Genomic DNA, 14,200 nt, shown 5'->3' with positions numbered 1-14,200 from the left:
AAAAACACCACATTTTACACGCTAGATCTCTTTTTTAATAGCAAACTAAATTAATGCTCTGCTAGTTAAGTGGAGATGTTTTATTTATTTGTATTAGGTACATCCGTGCCTCCTTGTTACAAAAAGTGGTGGGGGACAATATCGATCCTGTGAATAAGTGGTGGGACACGACTTTACTGGATCTAAACAAATCAATATAACCATAGATGTGACCAGTAGTGGTGGCTTTCTTAATCTATTTAAAATAATTTTGGAAGGAATCTTACAAAAAAAAAGATTTACCAAAGAATTGATGCTTAAAAAGTAAGGTTTGGGAGAGATATGCATCTAATAATCTCTATCCACCCTCTCTCTTTCTCTACCTCACTCTCCCTGTCTAAATGCCGACAAAATCGATAGATACAGATTTAGAAGTTGTCTAAACGACTGAAGCAACAACTTGCCAGATTACTATAGTGTGGCCGGCTTTACGATAGTAACCGAGTAGTTCCCTTTCGAACGGTCACTTCGTATTGCGTAGCTATACGCTGTGGGGACGCCATGCAAAACACCGCACTTATAAGTAACTGGTTGCCTACTGCAGCTCAGGACTCTGAGCTTGCAGAAAACAAGCCAGAACCCAAGCATATATAATGAACAGACCGGACACCATCAGGTCTAGCATATATATATATATGCTACCCACTGAATTATATGCCATAGATATGGCATCCACTATACATCCAGACAGTCTATGCTTAGTGACTGGATCACCCTTAATTCAGCCACCAAAGTAGACAAAGAGCTATTCTGATTGTCTAAAGACGCAGAACGCTCCAGATAGATTCTCAGTGCTCTGACAGGACAGAGTAGATTAGCCTCCCCATCCTCAGCAGAAGGGGGTAGGGATAATAATGTGATAACTTGTGCTCTAAACGGCGTTGAGAGCACTTTGGGTACATAGCCATGTCTGGGTTTGAGGATGACCCTGGAGTCATCCAATCCAAACTCCAAACATGAAGGGCTCACGGAAAGAGCCTGCAGATCTCCCACTCGCTTGATAGATGCCAGTGCCACCAGGAGAGCAGTCTTTAGCGAGAGAGGTTAGATCAACCGAATGGAGCGATTCAAAAGGTGGACCTTTCAGAGCCCCAAGGACCGTGGAAAAGTCCCAAGATGGCACAGGAGGAAGTCTGGAGGGGTCGTTTCTTCCTAGTGGTTGGCCAGCCATCAGAGCATAATGAGCTGCAATGGCTGCCACATACACTTTGAGTGTGAGCGGGGAACGGCCTGCGTCCAACAACTCATGTGGGAAGGAGAGTATCAAAGATACCTCACATGACCCTGGATCAAAGAGTTGTTTTTTTTGAGCACCAGCTGGAAAAACCTGACCAAATCAGAGCATAAAAGCGCCTGGTAGATGGGGCCCTAGCCTCAGTGATAGTGTTTAAGACCTTCTCAGGAAGGTCCCTGGGTCTCCGTTTAGGGGCCAGACATGGAGGGCCCATAAGTCGGGTTGAGGATGCCATATCGTCCTGTTATGGGGACTCTGTCCGATAACTGAACTAACTCTGGAAACCACGGTCTGGATTCCCAGAGGGGGGCCACTAGGAGGACTGGGCATCCACTCTCCCTGACCCGTTTGATGATCTGGGGAATCATTGAAATGTGGGGAAACGCATAAAGGGGGCGGCCTGGCCAGAGATGGGCCAGCGCGTCCCTGTCCTTCGAGAAGAACACCGCACAGTGGTTTTTGGTTCTCAAGGCGAAAAGGTCGACTTAGGCCTTGCCGAACACACCCCATATCAGACTGACCGTCTTTGAGTTCAGGGAACCACCCGCCTAGGGGAGTGTTGCCCCGTGAGAGCATATCCGCCCCCAGATTCTGAATTGCAGGGATATGCGCTGCCCTCAGAGAACTCAGATTGGTCTGTGCCCACAAGAGGAGGTCTCTCGCTATGGCGTACAGGTTGCCCGACCTGATGCCGCCCTGGCGATTTATGTAGGCCACCACTGACGTGTTGTCCGTGACACCCGTCACAAGTGAGGACTTGGAGGCAGTCATCAAGGGCTTAGGGTGTCATTTGGGACAAGGCTACTGCCTGTGTAAAAAGCCTGTTTCTACTTTGATAGCCATTCAATGGTAGCTATAAATCTGACAAATTCTGTTTAAATGTAAAATTGTACAGACACTTTATGGAAATCTCTTTTATAAAAGACACACACAAAAAAAGTAATTTTACTCATATTACTCAGTTTAAGAAATGTTTATGTTGTTCTAAATCTGTATTTAAACTTTCTTCTTTGGGAAACAAAAATACATGCAATGAAAGTACAGTAAATGGGGTTCAAATGCATTAAGGTTGGGAATGACATGAAGTTAAGTAATGATGATTATCCTTGACTATTATAATTAAATTTTTATTTCATTTTATTTTTTGTGAACCATTCTTTTACTCATATTGACAGGATGCTAGACATCTAGAGAACATTGTACATGTTCAGCAGCAGTATAAAAACAGCAGTATAAAAAAAAAGACCTCTGGTTTTGAAAAACGAACTTACTGCCAAGCACCAAGAGTTCAGTACAGGAGAAAACCCCTAAAACCTGGACATGGAGGTGTGGGTCAAGAATAATAAACTTCACTTTGTACACACAAATTACATTTTCACATCTGGTAAATGTCAGCAGAGGAGAAACACACTGGACTTAAGTTACTAAAGGAGGAGAAACCAAACTAAACAATGTCTTTATCTGTAGTCCAAGGTTTTACAGACCTATTGCTTGTTTTAAGGTTAACCATGTTTGCATTGCACATCCAGGCACAGAAAAGGTTCATAACAGTTACATGAGTGGAACTTCACTCTACAAACTAGTGAAGCATTTTTTTTTTTGGTTGACAACACATGATTTCATATTTTTTGATGAGGAAATTACATTAAGTGAGCCATAAGTGTCCAAATACATTTTATGGAATGTTGCAGGAATTTCTGTTAGCGTAGGGAGAAAACACTAGGCAGTAAAAGGTGACACAGCAATACGACTCAAAGACTCAAAGGACTTTATGAGAATAGATTTAATATATACAGTATATACTGACATCTTTTGTTGATTGAGAAGTAAACAAAAAGTATTTGTATTTTTAATCTTATACTATATTATTAATTTCCATATAAATCTAAGGAAAATTCAAAACACTGAGTAAGGTGGAACATCTTATTGTTTATATGTTAACTTCAAAACTTGCGACACACAAAATAGTCTGTCACAGTGGTGACGACACAGTGGAATTAGTGTGAGTAAAAAGTAAAAATAAATAAATAAATAAATAAATAAACAAAAAACAGGCAGAGACTTTGTATGGCCTACAAAATATATATCTATAAAAAATGAAGAGCATGACAAGCAGGTTAAAAAATTAAAGACTCTATATGATTTCTGAAACTTCAAACAGTGAACCTGGAAAACATCCTAATGCTCCATATAGAGTTCTGAACCTAATACTGAACATAAATCTGCAAAAGCTTGACTGTTTGTTATAATTAAGCATATCTTAAAGTAACATACAGAACATAATGCAGAGGCGAAAAATGTATATATTTTGCTGGCAAAAAAACAAACCACAAAATAAAATCAAACAATAATCAATTAAAAGTATGACAACATTTGATGCAATTTTGGCCACTCAAACCAAAATTACATTTGTTTGGTTTATACTGCCCACTTGTGGTCAATCTGGAGGGATGGAAAAACGGTGAAGACCTCAACCATGGACACTGCAAGTTGTGTACACAGCTTCAATTTTCTGTTCTCTTCAAACCTGAGAACATTTTGGTGCACATATCTCTCTCCTTGTCTAAATAGTCCTTGTAGCACCTGTAAAAGACCAGTTGATTAGTTTAGCTTTAACATTCACACATCTAAGAAGAAGACTTGACAAAAATATGAGAATGAATACTTACAGAGCAAGCTTTTTCAGCAAGGTGTTGATGTCAGGGTCAAATGGCTTTTTCGCCTGAGCAAGTGTAAGGTAATCTTGTGCTTTCTCATAGTCTTTCATATCCAAACAAGCCTCATAAAAAAAGAGAAAGAAAGTTCTAAATATCAAATCAATACTACCATATGGCCTAATTGTCAAACTGAACACAAATAAAAAGCCACAACTATGAAAACCTGATTGGAAGATTCTTCCAGAAGCTGAAGTACACACTACCGGTCAAAAGTTCAAATCATCATATAACTAATCAGCATTTTGCAATGAATATCGAAGGATCATATGACACTACTGGGGTAATGACTGCTGAAAATTCCACCTTTTCATCACAGGAATAAATTACATTTAAAATTATTAACAATTATTTTATTCTTTTAAATTATATTATAAACAGTTCACAATATTACTGCTTTTACTGTATTATTGTTCAAATAAATGCAGCCTTGGTGAGTATAAGAGAGAGAACTTAGTTCTAGGAACTAGCCACCATGGTGGTTTCCCGAAAACCAATGGTACCCCTAGGAATGTTTTCCTGGTTGCATTCGCACCGCCAGTAGGAACTCTGAAGTTACGTAAGCCGCGCTTGTTGTTGTGACTTTTATTTTGACGGTGTGGCGGACAGCCTTTTTAAAAATAGCGGGTGCTGATGTTTCGCATACGTTCGGCCAATCAGCGTACAGTAACGTCACGGATAGTTCCTATAGTGCTGGTTTAGACCCTACTCTGGAGTAGGAGCTAAATTAGTTCCTCCAAAACGAGTTTCTACAACTAAAATCGTTCCTATTACCTCCGGTGCAAACACGGCAAAATCCGGGTACTTCCACCAATAGTTCTAGGAACTATGAAAAGGTTCCTCCGGTGTGAAAGCCTCTCATGATTCTCCGGTGATTTTTAAGAGACAACTAAACAAAATAACATGTAATTTACTAGAGGTTCTGACAAAACCTTAATTTCTGCAGTCTATTTACAATGTTTAATTAATCTGAAAAAATTTGGTTTTAATTAAAGATTTAATGACCACTTCACTTGTTTTATTACTGGATGAATCAATGTTTATTGAACAGATATCTTGAATGAATGATTGAATGACAAGTACATTTTTAACAGATACTTACCACCTATTGGTGTAGCGATGAAATCAATACAATTGTTATTTGAAGCATCATGTTATTTTCAAAAGGTAAATTAACTTTTTGATCGCTTCTGGAGACATCAGTGTTTATACCTGAAATATAAACTTATATCCCAGTTTTAATATATACTGTGTGGTTGAAAAGACTGTTTGTGAAGCTCTTTCATATATGACAGCTACTCTCTACTCTCAGCATCCCAATCCCGAGCTGTGGGATCTGCATGTTTGGCCGCCAAAAGCGGAGCGCTCCAGTGTCGTGTTAACTTAAAAATCGATCAATGAATCAAAAGCCCCTTCTACCAGGTGTCTCTATGCTCAAATGGAAATTCTTTGAATGCTGGTGCAGCTCACAGAATATATATCCTTTAAACTGCCTGACTCTAGTTATTCTTTTTTTTTTAAAGGGGAGCAGATTCAATGTCTGGGGGCCAGATACCTTTCCATCATTATATAAACTCAGCAAAAAAAGAAACGTCCCTTTTTCAGGACTGTGTATTTCAACAATAATGTTGTAAAAATCCAAATAACTTTACAGATCTTCATTGTAAAGGGTTTAAACAATGTTTTCCATGCATGTTCAAATAACCATAATCAATTAATTAACATGCACCTGTGGAATGGTCGTTAAGACCTTAACAGCTTTCAGAGAGTAGGCATTTAAGGTCACAGTTCTAAAAACGCAGGACACTAAAGAGACTTGTCTACCGACTGTGAAAAACACCCAAAGAAAGATGCCCAGGGTCCCTGCTCATCTGCTTGAACTTGCATTAGGTATGCTGCAGGGAGGCATGAGGACTGCTGATGTGGCCAGGGCAATAAATTGCCATGTCTGCACTGTGAGACGCCTAAGACAGCGCTACAGGGAGACAGGAAGGACAGCTGATCATCCTCGCAGTGGAAGACCACGTGTAACAACACCTGCACAGGATCGGTACATTCGAATATCACACCTGCGTGACAGGTACAGGATGGCCACAACAACTGCCCGAGTCACACCAGGAACACACAATCCCTCCGTCAGTGCTCAGACTGTCCGCAATAGGCTGAGAGAGGCTGGACTGAGGGCTTGTAGGCCTGTTGTAAGGCAGGTCCTTACCAGACATCACCAGCAACAATGCCGCCTAAGGGCACAAACCCAGCTTCGCTGGACCAGACAGGAGCGGCAAAAAGTGCTCTTCACTGATGAGTCACGGTTTTGTCTCACCAGGGTTGATGGACGGATTCGTGTTTATCGTCGAAGGAATGAGCGTTACACCGAGGCCTGTACCCTGGAGCGGGATTGATTTGGATTTGGGGGGTCCGTCATGGTCTGGGGCGGTATATCACATCACGATCGGACTGAGCTTGTTGTCATTGCAGGCAATCTCAATGCCTTGTGATACAGGGAAGACATTCTTCTCCCTCATGTGGTACCCTTTATGCATGCTCATCCGGACATGATCCTCCAGCAGGACAATGCCCCCAGCCATAATGCTCGTTCTGTGCGTGAGTTTCTGCATGACAGCAATGTCAGTGTTCTGCCATGGCCAGCGAAGAGCCCGAATCTCAATCCCATTGAGCACGTCTGGGACCTGTTGGATCGCATTGTGAGGGCTAGGGCCATTCCTCCCAGAAATGTCCAGGAACTTGCAAGTGCCTTGGTGGAAGAGTGGGGTAACATCTCATGGACTGGACCAGATTTGTCAGTTCTTGCTGTGAGGAGGAGATGCACTGCAGTACTTCAAGCAGCTGGTGGCCACACCAGATACTGACTGGTAATTTTGATTTTGAGCCTCCCTTCATTCAGGGACACATTATTCTATTTCTGTTAGTCACATGTCTGTGAAACATTTTTAGTTTATGTCTTATGGTGTTGACTCTTTTAGTGTTCATACAAATATTTACGCACATTAAGTTTACTGAAAGTAAAAACAGTTGAAAGTCAGAGGACGTTTCTTTTTTTGCTGAGTTTATAAAATAATATTAATAATATTAGCCTTCCTGTTTTGTCTATTGGAAAAGCTAGAGTTGACAGTAGCAGTAGCTTGAGTTGGGACGCAGATGTTAATTCATTTTCATTAACACAAACAGTAACATCTGTCAAATTAACAACCTCATTTCTAAAGGGTAAAATTTAAATATTCTTACTGAGTTAGAACTATTCTACTCATATTAAAATTAACCATCGGTTTCTGTAATTTGCCCTATATTTCATTAAGAATACTCCTTTAATATTTAATACATGTCTATAATAATAATAATAGTAATAATATAATAAAATTCTACCGGTCAGCAAATAAACGCATTTGTTCTGAGCTCACGCTGCACTGTCTTTTGGACAGAGCTAATAAATGGTCTGTTTCGCAGTTTCGTTCCGTTTTTTTTGGCACGTCCAATGTTTCTCATAAGCAACAGAAATGGCAATGCTTATCACTTATCAGTTTACTGCAACACCTGGCCTAAAAACTAGTGGTGTCACATGGTGTTGACATTGTGAAACTGCATGATTTGTAAATTAGCCTATGTGTGGCACGCCACATGTAATGTATTCTAATAGACAATCTGCGGGGAGTTTGACATTCATCCCCGGGCTGTAATTGGTCGGTGCGCCGCATTTTGGACACCCCTGGCTTATGCAAAGCAACCCTTCACAGGAACATGGCAGGATTTTATACATTCCCCATACCTTCTGACACAATGTCAACTGAAATTGAAAGGGAACATATCCGGTTACTAAACGTAACCTCGGTACCCTGAGATGAGGGAATAAGGCTTTAATATAGTAAAGTTCATGCCATGTTACTATTACTCAGGGTTTTATATGACCCTCATTCAGTCAAAAGATTTTTAAGGCAATGTTGCTCAGCACTGCTTTATATAGGGAGCGTGGCCACCCCTGTTTCATGCTTGAATGCCTTAGGCAACAACGTTATTTAATAACACTAGATAACAGTATATCTTGGTGAAATGAGTTTCCCCCATAGTGTCAGCTTCTGACGCTCGCTCTAAACAAACTTGAGTGGAGTTGATTCCTTGAGTTGTTGAGTGGATTCAGAGCAACTTAAACACATCTGATTGGCCATTCCGTTCACATGCTCAACAGATATGTCTGTAATTGGCTACAATGCTCAACTCTGCAAAAACACGTTGTAAATAGAAATCTTTGACACTTTTCACAGACCGTGTCCATAATGGAATTGGAATAATTTAAATTTAACACTTAAAGCTTAAATGTTTGAGTAAGTATTTAAATTAGTTTAGGTTTATGTTATTTATGTACATTCGTTGAGCACCCCCCTGTTTAAGTTGTAATGGTTTGCTCTGTTTTAGTATTGGAACTTTAGCACCTTTAAGAATTGACGTTCCCTTTAAGAATTGCGCACTTCCTTTTAGAACGAAACAAATACGGAGCAACACAGTTTTTGACCGAAGTTTATTTATTGTTTATTTTCTGTTTGTGCAAGAACTTTCAGTAAACAAATGAAACTTGAACGAAGACCCGAGTCAATTCTTTGCCCGAAATAATTACGAAGGATTATTGCTACTACAGACCGCTTACACAAAATACACACGGGAATATAAAAATGATATAGTCATTCTCTTATTTTATATCGTCAGCACTAGGGCAGGACGAAATCGTGATTTGGCTTAGTGCGATTGTGAAATTTATTATTAAATAAATACGCTATATGCACACCTATTTAGTGAAGAGGGGCTCTGTGATCAGTAGTAAATGCTGCTCCATCTCTGAGAGCACTGGGAGTTTGAGTCACTTATTACGTACAATCAAGCATTTGAAAAAGAAACATGCGTCAAACATCTTTCCAAACTTGTAATGCAACAAATGACAATGTTTAATAACATGTTTTTACTCACTTCTCGTCAGTCGAGTGTTTGGAATTTCCTTTTGTGAGCTGATGTGGCTTCTCATAGAATGAGGTAGACAATATATTATTTTATAGTATTCTATTCAATAATAAAGGCTATGCATTATGCAATATTGAATAATGCAATATCCAGTACCGGTATACCGCGCAACCCTAGTTTCGGCATACATTAACACGACAATTGTGCTTCGAGATGCACCAAAAGAATCGATCCGAGATCACCTGAACGAGGTAGCCTTGGTCAAAATGAAAATTACACCAATTGACTTTCAAGCAGTTCAGTTCTGGTGAGAAAGAAATCTGACCCGACAGACCAGCGAACCATTGCTGTAGCATAATTCATAATGGGAAATGCATTACAAAAAAGCAGCACTTGTCTGCAAGAACGCTGTGCTGACAAAGCATTGATTCTCACTCTAATTTATATGATCTTTTTGAGATATTGATGCATAAACACATTTTGGTATGCTTTGAAATGTGACCTTGTGAAAGTGAACCGAACAATGAAGGAGAAAATGCAACATTGTAACAATTTAAGTCCCTGTTTCAAAACAAAAAAAATTATCTATACGTCTGAAACTCCCTCAATTTTGGTGCTTTTCTAAGCAAATATTAATATTTGTGATCAGCTAATTAATTCATCAGCATATCTGATTTGATTAAAATTTTGACTTGATTGACAGCCCTAGATTTTACAGAGCAATATGCTTTTTGCTAAAAAAAAAATTATGATCAGATTTTCAGAAAAGGAGGTAAAAAAAAGTCTAAATATTGCCCAACCTGGCCGCAGCGGAAGAGAGCTTTAGTGTTCTGGGGGTTGATGTCCAGTGCTTTCTGACCAAAGCAAAGGGCCTTCTGGGGTTTTTCCAGTTTCAGGTACGTGAGTGAGAGGTTGAGCAGGAAAAGCAACTTTATCTCTTCAAGACGCTGCTTCTCTTCATCATCCATCGGCTCACGATTCTGCAAAAGTGTCATGGCCTATACCATGGGACAACAGTATGTTACACTGAAAAAACAATCTCAGTCTATAGTCAGAATAAACTACTAATTTTCAGAGCACATTTTCCTTCTATCCATTTACGAACTCTCATACTTGCGAAACAAAGAAAACACTTAGAAGCAGAATACCTGCTTGTATCTCTCTCGAGCATCTTCGTAGCGCTTCTTATTGTAGCAGAGGTTGCCAAAGCTCCGCTGTGTTTCCAGCACATTCAGCAAGGTGGACAGAGGAACAGTGTTCTGCTCTTCCTGGGGAATGTTGAAATCACAATCTTAGATACCACAAACAAAATAAAAGAGAAAGCTGAATGCATTTAATCGTACCAAAGTCAAATCCATGAAATCATCCACTTGTGCCGAGTCCAGAAAATCAAGGACGTGCACCTCATAGAGGACTGTGGCTAATGGAGGTATGTGTGGGGGGCACCCAAGGTCCCCATAGGCATATTTGGGCTTGAAGAGAAAACGAGAGAATTCGCCTTTCTTCATAGTAAGAAGGCCGAGCTCTAGGCCATACAAAGTAACATCTACAGAGAAAGAGGTTTGAGTGTCTAGTACTGGACAAACAATATAAAGGAGAATCATAATGATTAGCTATCATTCTAATTAGGGAATTCAATTTCCATCCTACCTCTACCAAGCTTCATCATTCGTGGATATCTGAGGTGGTTGGTGGTCTCAAATGGGGCGTCAGAGTACTCGATGAAACCAGAGAAGTTAACTGTGGATGAAATGATTTCATGTCAAGAAGCTAATGAGAAGCTAGCAAAAAAGAGAAATATGTGACAAAAAAGTATAACACAACCAGTCAAAAGTTTTTTTGTTGTTGTTTTGTTGAAAGAATTTCATTCAGCAAGGATGCATTAAATTGACCTAAAATGACAGTTAATACATAATATCTACTACCTAAAATATAGGTAATACCTGAAATATAGGAAAGCACCAAAACTGTTTTCAACTTTTATAATAAGAAATGTTTCTTGAGCACCAAATCAGCATATTAGAATGATTTCTGAAGGATTATGTGACATTGAAGAAGAGTAATGGCTGCTAAATATTCAGAAATGTAAATTATATTACAGAAAATAATGTAAGTTATTTTATATATGGTGATGGTCAAATAAATGTAGCCTTGGTGTAGTGTATGTCACGAATCATTCATCTCTGCACACTATTGGACTATCATAAGTGAGAAACTAGAACTATGACTCCATTAAAACCATGTTCAGTTCAGCCATTTACTTGATACAGATGCGTGCATTGGTACAGGTGGGCCTTCCCCTGCATGGACAACCTCTTTGAGAATTCCTCCATCCCCTAATATGTCTTGCATTTGCCATGCCAGACGCTGGAAAGGAGTCTAAAACCAAAAAAAAAATTAATTCATGTTAAATAAATTAAATTCATGTTTCATGTCTATTAGAATCCACTTTGAAAAATACTTACACAAAACGTGCCAACATGAAACCCTGCAGTGCTAACAAAATTGTAACAGTGTTTCGTTTAACATGAACTCCCACTACCAAATAAACATCAAGTACAACTGGGACTTGGTACCATGTTTTTTGGACCATGTTAAAACCTTTGTACTCTTTGAAGCATCTTGGAATAGCACATTTATACATGGCCCGTGAATATGCTAATTGTTCAATAGTGTGGTAAGTTAGGCCTATATCAGCACCATGAAACTACTGTCTGACATCGTCATTATACCATGATGTTACCGCAGTACAAAATTGTAGCACAGCACTTTTTGTGCATACGCTGTCAACGTGTGAGGTCAACTCAACTCCAAACCTGGCCACCACAAATAGATCATCATCATCATCATCATCATCATCACACGTGGAGGTTAAAAAGCTCTTGACTTTATTTAACATTTGTGTGCATTCTACAATGTGTAATTTGTGCAATTTTAGCCTTAATAACTTACGTTAATATAAATCTAATTTTAAGCACACCTAAAGAGAAGTGAATTGCTTGCTAGCGTGTTTTGTTGTAAAAAAAAAAATAATAATAATAATAATAAAATACATCATTAGAAAATTTGCTTATTTACTGATGTACCGTTACCTCGATTCCAAACTGACGGCGCTCATCTGGAGCCATAAACTGTAATATTCTCGACGTCCTGCCGTTTGTTGACATTGTGCATTTGTTTTAGACTTTTGAGCGGTAATTCTGCAGGTGAGTTGGTCTCATTGAATCTGTTACTGATAGTGCGCCTGACACTTGCGCCAACTAGCGTCCGTCATGTTCATATACCGGTATTATAAACTATTGCTGTAATTAAATTAAGAAATAATTCACAAGACGCTGGTGTTGTTAGGTCAAATCTACAAAAACGGTTACTGTTTTCAACATACTATATTTGGGACACGTTTTTTCTAACCTTAGGCAACATACTATTTAGGATGGAAGCTGGGACGCAGGGGCTGAATGACGGCTTTTCTCAAGAACACGCCCACAACAGGGGAAGCTCATTAATATTTATGTGTTCGCTCCCCACTGGAACCAAAATTCCAGCAGTATAAATCATTTGCACAGCCGTCTTTTTATTTTTTAATTTTATTTTTTATTCAAAACCAACATGGTAAGAGGACGGTATGTGCAAACAGTTGAAAACTGTGTCGTGCAGTGAGCGCATGTCATTAAATCAAAATGTATAAGCGTTCACTATGTTTGGATTAATTGATCGAAATTATTTTACTACATTCACGATCTATTCATGTTTATAAAACAAATAATGTTGTAACTTAATGTACTATACATTATAATATTTTAATGATTTCAGATCTTGGGTATCAGATTCAAGATGCAAGAAAAAAAATCCCAATTGATTTAAGGCTGCATGAGATAAACTATACACTTACTGTAAAATTATAGTTTCTTCTTTCTTTCTTTTTTAAAGGAAGATATGACATTTTTTTGGAGGCCTCTACAGTGGAGATCTACCTAGATTCATAGGGGAGTCTATAGGAACAACTGAAGGAGGCAGCAATGAGGGAAGTAATCATTCAAATGTAAGTTCTTTGAGAATATGTGCGCTGTTTATTACATGGTGTATTTTCATTCAAATGTAATAATGTACACTGCTGCTCAAACGTCTGGAAGATATTGAAAAAATGTATGTATTCTTTTTATGCAAAGCTGAATTTTCGGCATCATTGCTCCAGTCTTCAGTGCCACATGCTTCAGAAATCATTTTAATATGCTGACTTGTTGCTCAAGAATCATTTATTTTATCAGTGTTGAAAACAGTTGTGCTGTTTTATATTTTGTGTACACTACAGTTTTTTTTTTTTTACTTTTTGAATTTTATATTGAACTTTGTGGTCGATACTGTAATAAATGTCAATATTCCAAGACATGACATAAGCCTATTATGGACCCTTTTCACATTTCTGGGGTTCCCAGAAGCGGAAGTCTTCATAGTTGGGTACATTTCTATTGTAGTGAATGAAAACCACAAAAAAAAATGATTTTTGTGTTCACATTTGACCACTAGCAAAGAAAGAATGAAATCACAGAAAATTCAGAATTTGTTTTTGTTCTTCGCTGTCTGTTAAACTCAATTATGCTGCGAATTTTTCCTCTTCAAAAGTAGTGGTTTGATCTTTCTGATGAGATTTTTGTCCACATTGCTTGAACAGAGTCAAGTTTTATATTTATTTAAGTTTTTATACTTACGTTTAATACAAAATATTATGGTTATGGAGGAAAAATCACTGTTTCATTCTTTTAAGAGTTCGTTTCTTGGTACAAACATATTCTGTGAATCACATGTTGGGGTGCAATGGTATTTTCAAATCAAGACCATATTTATTTCCACTGATCTTAAACCTCAAAATAATTTGAATATGACATATAACCGAATGATCACGAGAAAGATCTTTCAGTTCAGAGTAGGAAATAGTTTTCACTGGGACAACTAGCTCAGCAAAGGTTTATATTACCTACTACTATGTCAGGGTTGAAATAGACGAATGTAGCTATAACTATATCTTTACACCTGAGGTGAGAACATTTGACTTCTTGAAAATCCAACAGGAACCTTTTCAAATGAAATGCTGGCACAAATGGCAATGTTTCCTAAAAATGACCTGATTGTTTATGGCCTGTCTGTTTCAGTGAAACACCCAGTGATTAGTTGAAGTGGATACACTAAGGCAAATAAAGGAGGAATTGCTTAAGTGAGGAGGAGCCTTGATCCGCACACCTTCTTGACG

General features: G+C 38.5%; 2 protein-coding genes across 2 annotated transcripts; one reads left to right on the top strand and one right to left on the bottom strand.

Annotated features, from left to right (window-relative positions):
* Positions 1-3,032: 3,032 nt before the first annotated feature.
* fkbp6 (FKBP prolyl isomerase 6) lies at positions 3,033-12,358 on the bottom strand. The gene is made up of 8 exons (XM_077206401.1): positions 12,045-12,358; positions 11,214-11,331; positions 10,603-10,692; positions 10,296-10,498; positions 10,101-10,220; positions 9,753-9,950; positions 3,943-4,052; positions 3,033-3,856 (listed from the first exon to the last, which is right to left on the bottom strand). The coding sequence occupies exons 1-8, from the start codon at positions 12,117-12,119 to the stop codon at positions 3,778-3,780; spliced, it is 993 nt and encodes a 330-aa protein (XP_077062516.1). The 5' UTR covers positions 12,120-12,358; the 3' UTR covers positions 3,033-3,777.
* On the top strand, positions 5,838-6,546 carry LOC143714804 (uncharacterized). Its single transcript, XM_077206240.1, has 2 exons — positions 5,838-6,292; positions 6,366-6,546. Exons 1-2 carry the CDS (start codon positions 5,838-5,840, stop codon positions 6,544-6,546), a joined length of 636 nt encoding a protein of 211 aa, XP_077062355.1.
* Positions 12,359-14,200: the final 1,842 nt, after the last annotated feature.

This window comes from Siphateles boraxobius, unplaced genomic scaffold, assembly GCF_051911475.1.
Source record: "Siphateles boraxobius isolate OS27281-9 unplaced genomic scaffold, OSU_SipBor_1 56, whole genome shotgun sequence".
Classification (NCBI taxonomy): domain Eukaryota; kingdom Metazoa; phylum Chordata; class Actinopteri; order Cypriniformes; family Leuciscidae; genus Siphateles; species Siphateles boraxobius.
Note: the sequence above shows the minus strand (reverse complement) of the source record. Positions and strands in the feature narration are given on the sequence as shown.